Source organism: Alligator mississippiensis, chromosome 1, assembly GCF_030867095.1.
Source record: "Alligator mississippiensis isolate rAllMis1 chromosome 1, rAllMis1, whole genome shotgun sequence".
Taxonomy (NCBI): Eukaryota; Metazoa; Chordata; order Crocodylia; family Alligatoridae; genus Alligator; species Alligator mississippiensis.
The window spans coordinates 299,446,859-299,466,378 of NC_081824.1; the positions used below are offsets into that span (position 1 = coordinate 299,446,859).

The 19,520-nt window shown below is 44.6% G+C and overlaps 2 protein-coding genes across 3 annotated transcripts in view; one reads left to right on the forward strand and one right to left on the reverse strand.

Annotated features, from left to right (window-relative positions):
* UBASH3A (ubiquitin associated and SH3 domain containing A) overlaps positions 1 to 15,581 on the forward strand; it is a 35,453-nt gene extending 19,872 nt beyond the window's left edge. The window contains exons 9-14 of the mRNA XM_019487181.2: positions 338 to 460; positions 1,917 to 2,009; positions 3,400 to 3,544; positions 7,813 to 7,919; positions 12,159 to 12,268; positions 14,738 to 15,581. Coding sequence (XP_019342726.1) covers positions 338 to 460; positions 1,917 to 2,009; positions 3,400 to 3,544; positions 7,813 to 7,919; positions 12,159 to 12,268; positions 14,738 to 14,875 — 716 coding nt within the window. The 3' untranslated portion in view covers positions 14,876 to 15,581. The remainder of the gene's footprint in view (positions 1 to 337; positions 461 to 1,916; positions 2,010 to 3,399; positions 3,545 to 7,812; positions 7,920 to 12,158; positions 12,269 to 14,737) is intronic.
* Positions 1 to 19,520, reverse strand: part of RSPH1 (radial spoke head component 1) — a 71,111-nt gene that overhangs the window by 10,394 nt on the left and 41,197 nt on the right. Inside the window, exons 10-11 of one of the 2 annotated variants that reach the window (XR_002090138.2) lie at positions 6,569 to 6,700; positions 5,912 to 6,035 (exon numbers count right to left, since the gene is read on the reverse strand). The exons of the other annotated variant lie outside the window; for it this stretch is intronic. The gene's annotated coding sequence lies outside the window, so the exon portion shown is untranslated. The remainder of the gene's footprint in view (positions 1 to 5,911; positions 6,036 to 6,568; positions 6,701 to 19,520) is intronic. 2 annotated transcript variants of the gene reach the window in all.

Genomic DNA, 19,520 nt, shown 5'->3' on the forward strand with positions numbered 1-19,520 from the left:
GTTGAATCCTACACAGCAAATTTCTCCTTGTTTGTTTCTCTATTGTTCTGCTACTTGGGAAGTCACAGGAGATGTATTGTTAGTTATAAGAGGTCTCCCCTAGGACTTAGTAGGACTCTATGAACATTGCTCCAGATTCATTCTGATGAATTTAATATGCGTTCTCCTTAGGAATTGCTATTTTTGTCATCAGTGGGACATTTAGCTAGTTCCGAAAATCTGATCCTAACTAAAATACAGAGGAAAAAAATTGTACCTACAGAATGGAAATTCATATATGTATACTCAGGTACTACTGCATTTATATTTATGGATTCAATATTCTGTTTTCTTTCAGGAAAATACCAAAGAGTGGATCTGAACTTTCCTACCAGTTTACCAAAAAGAAAGGACAGCATCAAAAATTATGAATATGATCCTCCTTTATCATATTGTGGGATTTTCCAATCTAGACTTGTAGGCAAGTTAAGCATTATTCTAATATAATTTTAAGGGGATCGGAAGGAAGCTATTGTGACTAGTGACAGTTTATTCTTGCTTGGTAGTCTTTGGGATAGTAATTCAGCACTCAACTGGTAGAACTCCTTTATTAGACAGCAATTGGAAGATCTCACCATTTCATGATGGTGCTGTACTATGGAGATCAGTACCAATTGTTTATGTACTGCAAGAGTCTGTCTGTCACTTCATGGCAGGGAATCAGTAGTGTAACTAAGGGGCAGCGAGCAGAGCACCAGCCCCAGGTGCTGAGTCGGGGGTAGCAGCCAGGGGTGGGTGAATCCAGGAAGGGTGCACTGGTGTGCTTGCTCCCCTCTTTGATTTCTGGTCTACCCTTTTAAAACCAACCACCTGGCAGGGGCAGCAGCCTTTCTAGTCAGACAATGCTGAAGGAGCAGCTCATTATAATCTACCTGATCCTTCTAAACTCTTCATTCCCCAGGTATTAATAAACATCTCTTCTTCTTTTTAATGGCCTTGATATTTCACCAATTAAGCTATCCTTTGGTCTTCAGTTCCGCTGTTTGTTGGCTGCTCCGAGTAATGAAGCTCCTATTTCACAGCCTTCAAATTGTTTTTAATACATTCCAGTGAAGTTATATTTGTTTTTGTTTCAATCTTAAACTGAATAATGTAGTCCTAGGCCCCTGGCATATTAGTAAAGCTTTTACTTTATTTTTTACTGGAGAAAAATATGTGTTGTTTTATATATGAGGATGCACCTTACCATCTGCACCCCCATTTTCAAAATTCCAGATACACCCACAGCAGCAGGTGCTGCCAGTTGGTGCTGCAACCAGCAGTGGTGATCCGGCCACTGCCACTGCCCCCTGCACTGATCCTGCCCAGAGTACAGAACTGTTCAGCTATGCCTTTGCAGGGAATAGTCAAGACATAGCAGTCCATTTGTTTCTAATCTGTAAAGGAACACCATATCATAGCATATGTGTTAACTGGCTAGAGAGAGGGCAGCCTTGGACAAACTTTTCTAGTTTGTAGATTGTAGTACAGTAACTCATTGTGAGTATCTGACATTGGTTAGTACAAGCCAATGATGTACAAGATCTTTCTATTACCCGATTTGATAAGCATATATTCTAATAACAGGTTTATACTATAAACACTTCCTTCTCACTGTCTGGTGTATGTATGTCTAAGCCACATATCACCCAAATATTGAAATCTCATTTACAAATTCAAAATTTACTTTCCATGACTGTTTTTCTTACATTGGTTTAAAATGTGGTCTTTGCACAAGCATTCTGGCCACTAACGTAGTTCACTAGAATATTTGGGGAAAATGAATAAAGAAAGGGGTAGGAGTCCATTTCACAATCAACAAAGATCAAATAAGTATTTTGCAGCAGTTTCTTATCTCTAATTGTAAAGGAGTACATATGATGTGCCTTCCCTTCTAGGAGAAGCTTTGTTGGAGAAAGAAGTTGCAGTTAGCTCCATATACTCTTCACCAGCACTCCGCTGTATACAGACAGCTCACCATATACTACAAGGTGGGTTAGCAAAATAATTCATTGTTCTTGCTAAAACTAAAATGCCCAGATCAGTATTCCACTACAGGTGCTGGCAGATGAACTAACTACTGTGAGATAAAAGGGGGTGGGAGTTTGCAGCACATCAGCTGTTATGTGGTGGCTATCTGTGTGCAAGTTTTTATATGGAATATGGAAGCTAAATGACTGTAGCTTAGCCTTCAGTGAAAGAAAGCTACTACTTTTAATCAGTGAAAGTAAATCAGTTACAGAACTGCACTGCTTTTTAATATCTACCATTTAATTTATCAGTGACAACAGAGCCTTCTGTCTAGAGCAAGGGGTACGTGACAGTGTGAGCGACTAATGCATCTTCTTTCCTCTATGACAATGTAACCCTATTCACTTGAATCCCTGTCCAATGAAAATAAAATGGAAGAAAATTATTTTAATATAAATACATGTCAGGTGAAATAGAATGTATTATTCCTAGCTTATGCTGGAATTCTTGTACTTAACTCTCAAATGATTTTGGGACAACAGTAAAATATTTCCAGTACAGTGAAGGGACATTAAGAGGATATGTGAAGAGCAATGTCTCTTCCAGTTGTTTGTATTTTCAAACAAAGGTTTGTGGTACTATTAAAAGACAGATTTTTTTCTTCTTGAGGACTTCAATATGCTAGATCACCAAAATATTTCTTTGAAAACCACAAAACCATAGATAGTTTTATTCCAGAATAAAGAGGAGAAACTCTGTTTCTTCTAGGTGTTTACAAGAGTTAAGATGACTTCAGAGAGAAGAAAAGCAAAGCTAAAACTGTCTGTCTTAAAGAGAGAGTATATCCTCTAACACTATGGGCAGTTCCACATGGGTATTAAGCTTCTAACCTCTACATTGGAATTAAGTGACTAAATACCAATTCTGGGTCTGGCTTTGTGCTCATAAGTCATGATTTACTGCTTTACCAAGGAATACTTGGCAAACCAGTAAATAAAAAAATAACACAAAACACTATTCTTGACATTTACTTGGAGTGTATTATCCCCGAGGATAGGTCTTTGTCTCCATTTTGTTTTCTGTTTTGCAAAGTACAGGTGACATCAGTCTACAAATAACAACTTAAAATGTGATGCTTGTTTGCTATTACTGTGGCAAGAATATAACAATCCTTGGTTATTTGTGGCTAGCTTCAGAACTTTACCTATTTATTAGGAAGGATTATTGTTATGGATGTAGAAAACTACAGCTACCTGTAATGGGTGGGAAGTATGCTTTAGGGTTTTTTGCTTTAATTTACATTTTATTATAAAATTGTTAACAATGAATAAAATTGCCTCTACAGAATAAAAATAACAGTTTCCAGTGTACCTTTCTCTTTTTTATAAATATGTATACTGTTTGTGACAGGACTGAAACTGGAAAAAAGAATTAAGATCAGGTTGGAACCTGGACTCTTTGAATGGACCAAATGGGAGGCAAGCAAAATAATTCCTACCTTTATGACACCAATAGAACTGACAGAGGCTACGTACAATATAGACACCAGTTACAGGTAAATTCGGCACATTTCCTTTTTTTTTCTTTTTTTTCTTGACAATTCTTAGGTATCATAACTGCCAAAAATGAATGATTCAAGATTTGGTTTACTGATTTCAATAGAGTAAGTAGGGTCTGATCTAAAGGCTTGATCCCAAAATAAGTTGCACAACAAGTTCTTTCATATGGTTCAGTCGTATTTGGCAATGTAACACGCCAACAGGCAAATAATTTTTGTGAAGGCTGGGATTCACTTGACAACACTGACTTTAGTTCTGCAACATCCAGCCCATGGTTTGTTGTATGTCAGCATATACATATTTTAGACATTAACTATGGTCATCAATATTTTATTTTTCTCTTGAAATACATGTGAGACCACTTTAAAAAAATGTGTCAGGAAAAAAAATCACTGAGAATTCCTTTCTTTAGCGCACAGTCCAAGTAAAGAGGTCAGAAAAGACTAATAGCAAGGATCCTGGTTTTCTCTGATTTTAAAAAAATCCCCAATTTTTTATTTTAAAAAAAAACCCCAAATCCACATTTTTCCATGATTTAAATGAAACACCACTAATATATAGATTTTATACACACACACACACACACACACAGAGAGAGAGAGAGAGAGAGAGAGAGAGAGATGTTTCATTTTTCATTCTTTTTTTTTTAACTGAAAATTGGGGATTTTTTAAATCAGAAAAAAACAGGATCCCTAGTAATGAGTATTTTGTAATACGTCCCAATGGATAACTCAGAGCAAGGACTAAATGATAGCAAGATTTTGATTTCAGTTATTCTGGTAGCTAACAAGGTTTGCCCAGATTTACAGGTAACACTTCTCAAAGATGCGGTAAAGTCACCAATCTCTGCCTCTGAGACTATGTACAGATGTTACACTTAGATTGATCTAGCTAAATCAACCTAAGTTTTGGACTGTACACAACAAATTCAGGAGGTTGAACCAAGCTAAAAATGGCCTCCTGATCTAACTTAGCTCGCTCATGTGTGGATCTTACACTTAGATTGCTCTAACCAGGATTTAGGTCGATATAAGTGCTGAGCACTACAGATGTTTGGAAAGGTTAGATCAGGCCAAATGGCTGGCCCAATCTATTTTAAATTTACCAAGGAGGTAAACTACAGAGATTGGTCTAATCTGTGCCTAATCTAACATGACTGTGTTTGACACAGACCCCACACCCCCCCACAGACCCGCTAACCCCCTCCCCTGGACCTACTAACCTCCCCCACTCACTCCAACTTACTTAGATTGGGTTCCCGAATGATTCCTGGCATTGGCAAATATGTACACATGGGGCTAGATCTATTATCATGCACCATAAAGTAAGCTGTGTGATTGTACATCAGGTCCTGGGAATGTGTGCACACTTTCACAGAGCAACCCCAGGGCTGGGAAAGCCCAGTTGCTCACCCCAGCCTCAGGGCTGTATTTTTCCTTCCTTCCCCTCCCATCCTGATAAGGCTAACTTTAGCCCCCCAGCCCCTTCACTTCCAGACAGACAACCCCTTCCTCAGGCCTACCAACACCCCCTGCAGACCTGCCCGTCCCCCCAACTCTGCTAACCCCTCCCTCCCCCCATCCCTCCGGTGGACCCACTAGCCTCTCCAATCCCACAAAACCCCAACCAATCCCTACCCCCCTGATCCCACCACCCCCACCCCATGGTGCTGCTAGTCTCCTGCAGACTCTATCAGTGCTCCCGTGGACCCACTAGGCCCCCTGGTCCTGCCATCCCCTTCCTCCAACCTGACTTGCCTAGATCAGGCTCCCAGTACTGGCAAACATTTGTAAAGCTGGCATACAATCTACAATCACACCACTTAAAAGTAAGCGGTGTGATTGTAGATTGCATCCCTAGAATGTCTGTACATGGCCTGAGTTTCTCCCTGCCCCAGGCAATGGCAGCAAGTACAAGGAAAACAGGAATGCATTTCCCAAACATCCTGGAACACAGTAATGAAAATCAGAGTGTTAGGAAGAGATGGATGAACAAAAGGCCAGACAGCTGCTGCTCTAATTTACTAGACTCTCAGGTTGTTAAATGTGCCATTAAAATAGATTTTTATATTGAACTGAATAGTAGGTTTTGTTTTGGTTTTCTCAAAAATAACCACGCCCCTTAGCAAAGTCGCTTCACATGCAATTTTGCAGTTTGGTGCAGTTTCTAACCATTTGCAAACCACAGTGGAACAGGAAATGATAACAACCATTGGACCTGTTCTAGTCCCTTTTCTTGCTCACAGCATTTGCAGTACATGACCAGACTTAAGAAATTACTCATCTGTTAAAGGTAAGTCATTCTGGAATTTCCCACATGTATATAAGAAAAAGAAAAGGTTGTTCCTTTATTATATTACTCACAGCTAAGTAAAGTCCTTTGCTTTAAATGAGTTGATGGAGGAATCCTTTCATTTTCCTGGATCAACAGGTATTCAAATGTATGTCACAGCAAAGGTGCTAGTTTCTCACTTTCCACAGCATCTGTCTAATTTCAAAACACACACACACAGCCATCACCCAACTGATGTAACAGAGGCAAGGCGTAAATGGCAATCAGTAAAACATTTCTGAGAGGAAAGTTCTGTAGAGCCACAGCATTGCCAATTGAATATGCCACAAGCTCAGTCAGGCCCATCCAGCAACTTCACTATGTGCACAAGTTATAAACTTTTATGGTACACATGTATAGCAACAATGTTATTTTCTTCTCCAGAGTACCATCACCCTCCTTTTCTAGTCTCCCTTTCCCCAGGTGAGCCCTGAAAAGAGACGGACTTTCCTAGCCCATAACCTGACATGTTGGTTTTACAAAAGGTTGATTCCTGTCATGGAGGCATCAAAATCCACTGGCTCCCAATGCGGGTTCCAAACAACTCCACCCAAAGCCATCCCTCCCAAACCTCAGCAGCTCCTCCTGCCTTCAGAGGGATGGCCTTTCTGTTGGGAAGGGCCAGTGTACCTGTTTCTTTTGTAAGTGTGGAGGTGAGCCAATCAGGGTCCAAATTATGCTTTGAGTACCTGACTCCACTGACTCCTACTCAGAAACTCAGCTTATTGCTGTAGATATAGAGATGTTGTCTCCCTCAAGTTTCTCACTTGTGTGTTGGCTCTCCAGGTGTCATCCAGTTTTCACATCAGTCTAGGTGACTCCTAAAGGTGTCAGATAATTATATAGAAAAGTCAACGTGGTCTGTTACCTTACTAGAAAAACCTTTTGCTGTTGAGATTTTGGCAAAGTCAGCCTCGTGGCAAAGTTAACATGTAACAAATTCACTACCCACTTACATTTTGATCCATGCAGGTAGAAAAAATAATCATCTTCTATCAGGTTCAGGTCTCTAATAGCTTCGCCTTAGTAGAGATATCTAGTCCAAGCCAAAGAGACCTCTGATTGCACTGAGAAGCAGTTTGGTGCAATGAGTGGAGCACAGGGAAGGGAGTCAAAACACATGAGCTCTGCTCCCACCTCAGCTTGACACTGAGATGTTATGCAGTTGCTCCTGCCGTGAAGGCAGGACCCAAAATCTTTAGCAGCAGGCACTCAGCTTTTCAGTGGAGTTGTGCTGTTTTCCAGCAGCTTAAAATCTGGTCCTTAATTTTTTAACAATACCTCTTAGAGTGTAGAACACTAGAAAGTAAAAGAAACTGGAAGGCTGATGCTGGGATTTTTTTCTCACTGATTTTTATACAGACTTTTTACGTTAAAAATAAGTTTTATGTATAATTGTTTGATTAAAGTAGATAACCAATTGACTTTAAGAGGGAGACTAAAGCCAGTGGGCCAAATCCTGAAATGTATCCTTTCACCAGTGTTGATGGGAGTAAGAAACGAGTAAATACTTCAGAATTTGCTGTGGTCTGTAGACCTGCACCCCATGCTTCTGCAGTGGTTCTTTCCAACCACTCCCCAGGCATTTTTGGGGGATAAATTACATTTCCTGTCAATGGTGTTATGTAAGAGAAGTGTTGCTAAGAGCCAGCTTTTGATACCTTTATTTGTATTAGGTACTGTTTGACTCCCTGAGCACCTCTGACTCAGCAACATGGCTTGTAAAAAAGAAGCTAGTTCAGTATAAGCTGACACACCAGAAAATGGCCTAAAGCATATGTTGTGATACCCTTTGCATGTATCTCTGCAATGAGCACCTTCTGTCTGTCAGAGATGGTGTATAAGAAAACAGATTGTTTGTCTGACAATGCTGAGTGCTCAAGAAAACAAAAGAAATATTCGCCAAATGAGTGACTCATGATTTTATCGTCAGATGTAATGTCCCAGTTGCTTCTCTGGTGCCATCAGAAAGTTATGAAGAGTATGTAAACAGATGCTCAGCAGTAATAAGACAGATTGTCGATGCCTACACAAGCGAAGGTAAATATTTCACATGTGTGCTTACAGTTTTCACTATCACTGTTAGCAATAAACAGGCTTGTCAGAGGAAACGCATGCTTTGCGGATTATTGGCATTGCCCTCCCCTTGCAGTGGATCATTAGACATCAACCTGTATTATACTAAATTACTGCATACAGAGCACATCTACACATGCATTCATGCACTTTTACTAATGCACATTAAAATCACAGCACCCCCGCCACCATTTTGAAGTGGAGGGATGCTGATACATGAGACACAGGAGGCTGCTGAGCTCCAGCAGCCCCAATTAAAAGAGTCTGCTCCAGCAGGTGGGGATACTTTATCTGAAGCTCGTTTGACAAGCCTTAGATAAAGTGCCCCCGCTGCCATTTTGAAGCGCAGGAAACGCTGATACATGAGATGCTCTGGGCGCTTTAAGTAGAGCGGCTCTCAAAGCCGCTGTAATTGAAGTGTCCATCCCCACCCCCCCCAGAGCACATGTATAAATGCCCTGAGGTACTAAATAAATGCGCATTAGACTGTGCTAATACATAGTAGCACAAGTGCACACTTTTTAGGTAACAGTGCACAGTAACCTATTCTACTGCACATTCACGTACTAGCACAGTTTTTGATGTACCGCTTTAATGTGCAGTAGAATAGGACCATACTAAGAACACTTAAAATGTGAGATCTGCAGATTAAAGCTCATTAACTCATGCTAAGTGCCTTTTGAGCATCTTAAATTTCCACTACTTCAGATGAGGGTTAGCTCTAGGCTGTGCTACCTACCTCATGTTAGGGCAACTTCAGTCTGCCTCATGGAGATAAAAAGAGTGATTTGCAGTCTTCTAAAATACCAGGATATACCTTTCCCAGGCCCCTCACCCCCACCCAGAGCAAGGATAGGGCCAAGGTGCCCTGGCTCCTAGCTATGCCCCTGCTTGCCAGCCTGTTAGCGTTAAGTCAGATCTGTACATGTAAGAAATAGGATTAACCCTTAATGTGCAACTGTTCACACTGGGCACATCTAAATGTGCAATTAATGTACCTGAATTTTCAGCACAGAAAAGTCAGGTGCATTAAACTGTGCCTAGGCACACATCTGAACATGCACCCATCGAGAGCAAATTTGCTCTTGATGGGCATGACCACAGGAGTGCTTTGAGACGCTGCAAGAGGCATGTGCGGGAATCAAAAAATGTTTCCCATGCTGCAAATTTGCAGCACAGGGCTCAAAAAAAAACTGCAGGGGAAAAAAGTGGGGCAGGGCATGGTCCCGGACTGTCCCCTGAGGCAACCAGAGGCTCGATCCTTCACAGAGACATTCTAGTAGCTAGCCAGAGCATCTCTATGGCTGGCCCTCACCCCAGTGCTGAAGCAGGCTTCCTGCCCATGGAGGGCAGGCAGCATACCAGCCTCAGGGAGCTGGACCCAGACTCTGTGCTGGTAAGTGGGGGGGGAGGGGCTGGAGGAGGGGGAAGGGGACCATTGAGGGAACCCCACCTGCTCCCTGAGCCCCCTGAATTACTAGCCCACCTGGCCCCATCCCCCACCTGCCCCTCAAGCCCCTCCAATGGCAGCACGGGGTGCAGGTGACAGCCACAGCAGCCCCAGTGCGTGGAGCTGCATGGCACCCTGCTGACCCCAGCCGCACCCACGTGATAGGGCAGTGGCAGCACGGGTGCCAGGCCCTGCTGCCCCCTTCTACCCCATGGTGCACAGGGGGTTCTGCCATGATGCCCCAGTGCCCCGACAGCAGCTGGTACTGCCAGTGGGTATGGGGCTTTTTTTTTCTTTCTAAGTGCCAGGAGGCTGGGGCTGGGCGGGGCAGCCATTGGAGGAGCTGGGGGAGCAAGTGGGAGTAGGGCATGTGGGCCCTGCGGGGGGGGTGGTAGTCCCTGAAGGGGCCATGTGGCCCCGGTTGGGGGGACTGTGGCCCCTGTGGGGGCAGTCCATAAGCTGTGCAGGGAGGCTGTGTCCTTAAGGGGGCAGGGGACTCACCCCTCCCAAGCAGCCCCCTGCCACAGTCTCCCCCATGATCCACCCACACTTAACCCACACACCCCACAGCCCCCCATATCCCTTCTCGGCCACCCACATCCCCCACTTCCCACCTCCCTCCTGCAAGCCCCACATCCCCCCAGCACACCCTGTGTGCTCAGCTACCAGACAAGATAAGACCTGCTGGCAGGAGCTGTGGCAACTGTCCCCACATCCTGGTTAGTGAAGGGGTCAGGGGGAGCTCTAACTGCTCTATGGTAAGAAAACCAAAGGCAAACACCAAAACATATGGGTATTTAGAATTCATTTTATTATGATGATAGAGACACTGGTAGGCTTCCAAATTGCTTTAACAATATCAATAAAATGTTGCCCAACTGATTGCTGTCTCTCTCTCTCTCTCTCTCACTCTCTCTATATATAGTGGTCTTTTGCTTTAATTGTGGAGGAACATTGGTTTCAGGGTAGTTTATAGAATGATTTGGGGATTTTTTTTTATCAGGGATTTTTCAGTTTTCAAATAGGGAACAGCAGAATTCCTGCTCGGGAGGCAAGTGGCAGAACCCAGGCAGAGGAGCATGCTCAGAGCTGGCACCTTGGACCCAGTTGGAGGTGGCTGATCTTCTGGCCAACTGGGGTGGAGAACATGCTTTGACAGTTCAAAGCAGGCCAGCACACTGGGAATATCTTCTAGGTGATAGCTGCTCAGATGGCTGGACAGAAGCACATATGGCAGTAATGCTACACAAAGTCCAACCGTGTAGTCGCATCCCACTGGCAGCTGGCCTAGAGGGGCAAATGCCTCTACTGGCTGTGCAGTCCCCATCTAGGTCTTGCAGGTGTGCAGCAGGTCACAGCCAGGCAGCAGCTCCCAGTGCCAGACTGCTGCAGTGGGTACAGGGTGCAGGGAACTCTCAGGGCTGCTTTAGCACTCCAGCTGGCACAAGGGGTAGTGTCCACAGATCCCAATTGGCTGGGCCCCAGAAGCTCCTGAGAGCAAGTGGCCCTGAGCTACTTGAAAGGGCAACTTTTTGTACTGATGGGGCCAGGACAGGGCAGATTTTTATACTGCTGGGGACTGCATAAGTGTAGACCCCAGGCTCTACCTCCCCTTGGCTGCAGATCTGGGAGGAGCCAGGCAGGGTTATTTTGACCCAAGTGGCACAATTTGCCCCACACCAAAGTGTATGTCTGGGCATGTACACCGAGGCAAAAAGCCCCGGCTCAAATTTGCACTGCTTCTATTTGAGCTGTTGCAAGTGCACGTGCTTACATGTACAGACGTGCCCAATGGAAGCAGTTCAGTCCAGGGCTGTTCCTTCCCTGCTCTGACCACCAGTGGCAGCCAGAGAGAGCTCCAGGCTCCCCCAGGTGTCAGCCCCAGGGCTGGCAGGGGGCAAGGGGTCAGACCTGGGCTCTGGGGAGGCAGAGAGAGCTGTCCTGGTTCTAGGGCACCTCCCTCCCAGCTGCATGGAGATTGAGGCCAGCCCTGATCTCTGCGCAGCTGTGAGGGAGCTGCCCTGGAGCTGGGACAGCTCCCCCTGCCCTGTGGAGATCAGGGCTTAGCCAGGCAGCAATTGTGGCCCCTTGATGCCTAGAGTGACCAGGAGCAAATTGCTCCTAGTCAGGGTCTATATGTGCACTTTGGTGCATTAGTCAATGTGCTGTTTTTTTAGTACCTGTATGTATTGGTACTAGCAAATGGCACATTAGACTAATTTAATGCACAGTAATTGACATGCACATGTAGACAGTGATGCTTTACTGTGCATTAGATTAGTCTAATGTGCAATAAAAGTCTCTTCTGTAGACCTAGCATGTTCTAACTTTAACACTGCTTAAGTTTCCACACATTTAGTATGGTCTAAGTATAACATGTAAGTGCAAGATAAAACATTTTATTGCTGAATGACATTATATACAGGGAGAAGTACTTAGCCATGTTAGTTTGAAGTCAGATAGAAGGTAGTCATATGCAGAGTCATACTGCGCCAGGATGTGATTTGATGTAAACTAGCATATTTTTCAAAACACTTCATTTTCCCTCCCAGCAATTTCTCCTCTCGCTAGTTGAAGTGCCTGTGATACACTAAACATTTCCTAAGAGATTAAATATATATTTCCCAGTCCATCAATGAGTTCTGGTAAAGATGAACAGCAGAAACCAAGACTCCTGCCCATAGGTAGAACCAACAAACAGTGAACTGGAGTTATAGCTTTCTTACTACTTTTCCTTAATTATTTTGATATAGCTGGCACCATCCTGATTGTGGGCCATGGCTCATCCCTGGATTCCTTCACCCGACCAGTAGTTGGGCTCCCACCCAGAGACAGCAGTGAATTTGCCCAGTTGGTTAGAAAGGTAAGAAATGTGTGTGGAGACAAGGTTGTTTTTGTTTTTCACAAAATACCATTTTCTCTGTATCTCTCAATAGTTTTAGTAAGGAACTTACTCAAGCAGTGGTAAATATTTACTTTAACTGCATACTAACCAGAGGTGCTCATGGTACTCTACTCAACCAGGGTACACATGGTTCCCTAATTAAATAGGGAGCTTCACATTAGTGTGCTCTTGTTGCAAAAAATACTGTAAAAACAAAACAAAACAACAGTATCTTGGGTTGTATTAACTGGAGTGGCACTTGCAAATCAAAGAAAGTGGTTAGGCATTGGAACAGGCTACCTGGAGAAGTTGTGGACTCTCTATGCTTGGAAGCTTTCAAAAGCAGATTAGACAGACATTTGCCTGGGGTGGTTTCATCAGGAGTGATCCTGCTTTGAGCAGGGGGCTGAGCTAGATAACCTAGTGAGGTCTTTCCAGCCCTACTTTCCTATAATTCCTATGATAATTGTAGCTCAGAAATGGTGGTCAGGAAATGTCAGTTCCAGCAGAAAATTTTCCCTGATCATGAGCCAAGGGATGTTTTCTGGGGCACACGTCATACCTAGCTCCTATTGAAAGTCAACAGGTTGCACACCTCACTGACAGATAAGCCTTTGAAATATCCGACTCCATGTCTTAGTTTCTCTGGAACTAAAATATGGATACAGGGTGCATTCAGTGTCATTGTGTAAAACTACAATGTAGCTGTACTTTATAAAGTCCCATTTTTAAGGTGGTGTAAAGGGTTTTAAGTATATTGTGTCTGTGTGAGTCAGTTTTGCTCTGTTTATATATTAAATTGTTTTTGTATTGTAAGCTGGTCTTAGGATCCATTGACTAAACTTGATCTTTCTGGTTTGTGTGATATCACTAGCAACATAAATTCAACAAGGCAAATCTCCCTTCCATTATATCTGTGTGGTTGCACTTGTTACACTGGTATTAGTGAGGAGAGAATTTGACCTACAGGGTCTTTATTACTGACATAAAATGGAAAAAAGATAGCTCCATCAGCAAGGCCTTGACTGAGCTTGTGGGGTTGGAGACAAACTCCACTAGAGTACTGCAACTAGGAGTTCTTCATACTGTCAAAGCAAACCGCAGAATATCGTAATGTGTGTCCTTAGGGTAAATTACACATTATAATTATGTCATGTTAAGAGCGCTAAAAGCTTGAATGATCACACATTAAGGCTGTTTAACAAGCACTAAGAGCCGTTTAGGCATCTTGAAGCTATGCCACTTCATGCAAGGATGATCTCTGAGCTGTGCTACCTAGCTTGACTTAGCTTCTGGGTGTTCACCTGAGATAAAGCCACCAATTATCCTCTGCGGCACTGCTTCTAGGTGGACTAGCTATCATCCAGGACTCTATGGCACTGGACTGACAGCTGAGAAGAGCTGGGCAACAGGTGGGTGAGGATGGAGTGAGTGGAAAGGGAGGCATGGGGAAGAGGTTTGGTGCCAGAATTGGTAGCAGAAAGTGGGGAGTGGATGGGGAGCTGCTGGGCTGTTGCCCCTGTCCCCCAAGTCATTCTCCTTCCAACCCTCCTCTACCATCCCAATCACTACCTCTCCCTCACCCCGCATCAGCCCTTCCATCCCTGGATCACTGCCTTACTACCTCAGTCAGCCTGAGAGTGGCAGATATGCCAATGGGGGAGGGGGGGATGTCCCCTGCCTGTCTGCCTGATCCAGGAGTTCCTGCAGACCATGATGCCCCTGCATGCCCAGATCTAGCCCCTGCCAGGCCCTATAGCAGGAGGCAGCAGGGAGCAAGGAGCTGCCAAGCAGCTGCAGGGTCTAGTGGTGGCTAGATCCAGGTGTGCAGGGGAGGCACAGGATGCAGGGAGCCTGGGAATAAGCAGAAAGGGGGCACCCTTCCCCCAGCTGCTGCCAAGTGCCACTGCTTTCTGGCTGATTGGGGTGGCAGGGCAGTGATCAGGGGATGGAGGGACCAATTGGGAAGTGAAGGGGCAATCACAGATAGAAGAAGGATCCTGGGGCCGGTGCAAGGCAGAGGTAGTGAACCAAGTGGCACAGAGGGGCCCTTTCCCTTGCCTCCTCCCCAGCCTCTACTGTAGCTAAAGATCCAGCAAGCAGGGTGGGCATAAAACAGACTTGCAGGTCGTAGCCATGCCCCTACTCACCAGCGCACTAGCCACAGGTCTGAACAGTGCACATAAGAGAGGGTATTAACCCCAAATATGTGACTGATCACTAGCATTAGTTAACCTTAACACAGTTAAGCACTAGTTAGCACTAGTTAACTTGCTAACTCTAATATATAATCTCACCCTTAAACTGCTCTTAAGATGCACAGCCATATTCCATAGCCAAAATATTTGATTGCAAGATGCTTCAGGCTAAATGTTGTAACTTCTCTGGTGCCAATATTTTTAGGTTAGCTCTAATATAACTTCCGCTGTCATTTCTTGGCTCTTCCAGGTTCCTTCACTGGGCATGTGTTTCTGTGAAGAACTTAAAGAGGAGAGCAGATGGGAGCTGATTAACCCACCAGTTAAGACATTAACACATGGAGCAAATGCAGCATTTAATTGGAGAAATGGCATCCTAGATGGATAGGAGCTACATTCACTGATTGCATAATTCCAAAACCTGAATCTCCTAAGCACAGGTCATTTGTCCGCCCTAAACATTTAGAACTTCTGAGAATTATTTTCTTTGCATTTTCAAAGCACATGAAGCACTTTTGGGGTTTAATGCCTGAGTTTTGTTTTCATTACCATGACTTAAACTGAAGAACCTACTGACTGATATAAATGCCAGCAGTAATTCCTCCAATGCTGAAGAGTGAACTTTTCAAACTTTTTATGAAGGGTAACGTTTGTAACATTTAATAAATAGAGAAGTACCAGACTATAAGGCCAGTTGTTTGAGGCACTAGTAAAAACAACTGGTTATATCTTCTAAGAGCAAAATACAACCAATAAAGAAAGATTAGAAATGTTGTTTCCCTTTTGGCTGTTTCAGTTCTATCCAGAGGACAAATGGACAACAGTATGCCATACAGATTGTTATCCTGTAATGTGTACCTAGGTTCCTTTTCTATTACAGCAACTTCTCCTCCATGTGACTCTAACAATATTAGTATTATTAAAAAAGGACTTAAAATTAAGAAGACTAAATGTATTGCCTTACTGTTGTGCAAAACACGTGCGTGTGTGTGTACATGCAGGCTTAGGGGTGATCTGGTGGCCACCTATAAGTTTATCAGGGGTGCTCACCAGGATCTGGGGGAACGTCTGTTCACCAGAGCTCCCCAAGGGATGACAAGGTTGAATGGTCACAAACTCCCCCACGACCGTTTCAGGCTGGACATAAGGAAGAACTTCTTTACTGTCCGAGCCCCCAAGGTTTGGAATAGATTACCGCTGGAGGTGGTTCAAGCACCTACCTTGAACGCCTTCAAGAGACATTTGAATATTTATCTTGCTGGGATCCTATGACCCCAGCTGACTTCCTGCCCCTGGGGCAGGGGGCTGGACTCAATGATCCTCCAAGGTCCCTTCCAGCCCTAGCATCTATAAATCTATTAATAATGCATCACTATGATAATAAAACCTTGTCAGGGACAATGGTAGTTGCTGAACTTTTCCTGAGATGGCACTCATAACAGAACCATTCAGGTTTTGCTTTATTATTATTCTCCGCCAAATCATTTACGCAATGATGTGTTCATCAGACTTTTTATCTACAGACACGATTTTCATCAATTATCTGATTAGTAAAGGTATATTAGTCCAAACTCTGACAAACATGTTCCTTTCAAAAAGCTAATGTTTTCTGTTAAAACCATCTTATTCTTAATGGCCAGACTATCCTAATGAGAGAAAGGGGTGCATTTTTTTCCTTTCTCCCTTAATTGACTTTAATTTTTGCACTTAAATACAGTTTATCTCCCTGTTTCCTCTGCATGTTCTCTATTTCAGTTGGTTCTGTTGACTGCCAGGGCATGCTACAAAGCCTCTCTCTTTATTCAAGCTTCCGGGGAGAGATAAGGGCTGCTATCACAGGTTATTGTTAGGGTTTGGGTACGATCATTACTTTAGGATGATTCACTTTGACTTTGTGGTTTTAAAGAAGCTGCTTATCTAAAATCATTGTACTTGTTATAATTACCCCCAATGCATCTAGATTCGGAAGACGTGTTTTTTTTAGTCTTTTGTTAGAAGCCTGACCAAGTGAGGGTCAGATTGAACTGTTAAGGTTTGTCCTAAGCAGAACGGTCCTCAGTTGTGCGGTCAACAGAACAGCCCTGGTAAGATTGTGGTAAAAGACCTCCACCTTACAAGTAAATTATTATAGCTCTGAAAAGGTAGCAACTTACTTCTCCATTCCTGCTGAGCCAGCTCCACCCCTTCTGTTTTGAGAGCAGTAGAGGTGACATGGCAGTATTTCACATTAGGAGCAGAGGCACAATGCAAGGAGCTTTAGCTTTTTTAGAAGACCATACACCGGATGAGAATTAAGACCCTTCTTCCTATACACAGCCACTTTACAATTATCTGATGACTCTGAAAGTTACAATTTAATTGCAGGAGGTTGGTTTTCTCCTACCCCTGTGAGTTTCCCTTAACATTTTCTTCAGGCTGAATGATGTAAGGTTTGGGGATTTTTTTAGACTTCTTTGCTCTAAATTTTACAGGTAATTTAATCCTGCTTCTAATTATAGTAGGTGACCTCTAGATGAGCAGCCATAATCTCATGAACTGTGAGGAACAGAGCAGTTGCAGCTGCTGCAAACTCCGAATCAAGCTGTGTGCAAAGCACCAGTTCTAGTTCATAGATTCATAGATGTTAGGGTTGGAAGGGACCTCAATAGATCATCGAGTCCGAACCCCTGCATAGGCAAGAAAGAGTGCTGGGTCTAGATGACCCCAGCTAGATGCTCATCTAACCTCCTCTTGAAGACCCCCAGGGTAGGGGAGAGCACCGCCTCCCTTGGGAGCCCATTCCAGACTTTGGCTACTCTAACTGTGAACAAGTTCTTCCTAATGTCCAGTCTAAATCTGCTCTCTGCTAGCTTGTGGCCATTATTTCTTGTAACCCCCGGGGGCGCCTTGGTGAATAAATACTCACCAATTCTCTTCTGTGCCCCCGTGATGAACTTATAGGCAGCCACAAGGTCGCCTCTCAACCTTCTCTTGCGGAGGCTGAAAAGGTCCAGGTTCTCTAGTCTCTCCTCGAAGGGCTTGGCCTGCAAGCCCTTAACCATATGAGTGGCCCTTCTCTGGACCCTCTCCAGGTTATCCACATCCCTCTTGAAGTGCGGTGCCCAGAATTGCATGCAGTACTCCAACTGCGGTCTGACCAGCGCCCGATAGAGGGGAAGTATCACCTCTGTGGATCTATTCATCATGCATCTGCTGATGCACGATAAAATGCCATTAGCTTTTCTGATGGCTTCGTCACACTGCAGACTCATGTTCATCTTGGAGTCCACTAGCAATCCAAGATCCCTTTCCACTTCTGTGCCACCCAGCAGGTCATTTCCTAGGCAGTAGGTATGCTGGACATTTTTCCTCCCTAGGTGCAGCACTTTGCATTTCTCCTTGTTGAACTGCATTCTGTTGTTTTCTGCCCACTTGTCCAACCTGTCCAGATCTGCTTGCAGCTGTTCCCTGCCCTCCGGCATGTCCACTTCTCCTCACAGTTTTGTGTCATCCGCAAACTTGGACAGAGTACACTTCACTCCCTCGTCCAAGTCACTGATGAAGACATTAAAGAGTATCAGTCCAAGGACTGAGCCCTGTGGGACCCCACTGCCCACACCCTTCCAGGTCGAAACCGACCCATCCACCACGACTCTCTGGGTGCGACCCTCTAGCCAATTCGCCACCCACCGAACTGTGTAGTCATCCAAGTCACAGCCTCTTAACTTGTTCACCAGTATGGGGTGGGATACCGCATTGAAGGCCTTCCTGAAGTCTAAGTATACGACATCCACCTCTACTCCTGTGTCCAGGCGTTTCGTAACCTGGTCATAAAAAGAAACTAGATTGGTCAGGCACAATCTGCCTGCTACAAACCCGTGCTGGTTTCCCCTCAGCATAATTTGTCCTGCCGGGCTCTCGCAAATGTGAGCCTTGATAATTTTTTCCAAAGACTTTGCCAAGGATGGAGGTGAGACTGACTGGCCTATAGTTGCCCGGGTCCTCCTTCCTCCCTTTCTTGAAGATGGGGACCACATTGGCCCTTCTCCAGTCCTCCGGGACTTGGCCTGTGCGCCACGAGCGTTCAAATATTCCCGCCAGTGGCTCTGCAATGATGTCGGCCAGTGCCTTCAGTACCCTCGGATGGAGCTCATCCAGGCCTGCCGACTTAAAGGCATCCAGTTCCTCCAAGTGACTCTGCACCATCTCAGGGTCTACGCATGGCAGTCTGGCGCCTTGCTGCTCCCTCTCTACAACCCCAGTGAGAGACTTGTCGTGTCCCTCGCTTAGGAACACTGAGGCAAAGAACTCGTTGAGGAGTTCAGCCTTGTCCCCCCTGTCCATCACCAATTGCTTCTGCCCATTTAGTAGGAGTCCTATTCCTCCCTGGGCCTTCCTTTTACTCCCTATATATCTAAAAAACAATTTCTTGTTGTCCTTTACTTGGGATGCCATCCTCAGCTCCATGGTAGCTTTGGCCCGTCTAACTGCCTCCCTACAAGCACGAGCAGAGGAGGTATACTATTCTTTGGTGATCTCTCCCTGTTTCCACTTTTTATGTGCCCCCCTTTTGGCCCATAGGCTGCCCTGGATTTCTCTGGTCAGCCAAGGAAGCCTCCTGGCCTCTTTCCCTCTTTTTCCTTGCATCGAGATTGTCTCCCTTTGTGCCTGAAGGATCATTTCCTTAAGGCACAGCCACCCTTCTTGGGCTCCCATCCCTTCAAAACTCCTACTCTGCAGTGCGTCCTTGACTAATCGCCTGAGTACATTGAAATCAGCTTTCCTAAAGTCTAGCACTTTCACCCTACCAGTTACCTTACCCACTCGACGTCTTATGAAGAATTCTATTATTAGGTGATCGCTGTCCCCCAGATGGCTACCGATCTGTAGGTCCCCTATCATATCATCCCCCGTTGCCAACACCAGATCCAGTAAGGCATTCCCCCGAGTGGGACCATGTACCTCCTGTGTCAGGTGGAGGTCCTGTACACAGGTTAGAAACCTGCGTGAACGGTGGGACTTTGCTGTCTGCGTCTCCCAACAGATGTCTGGGT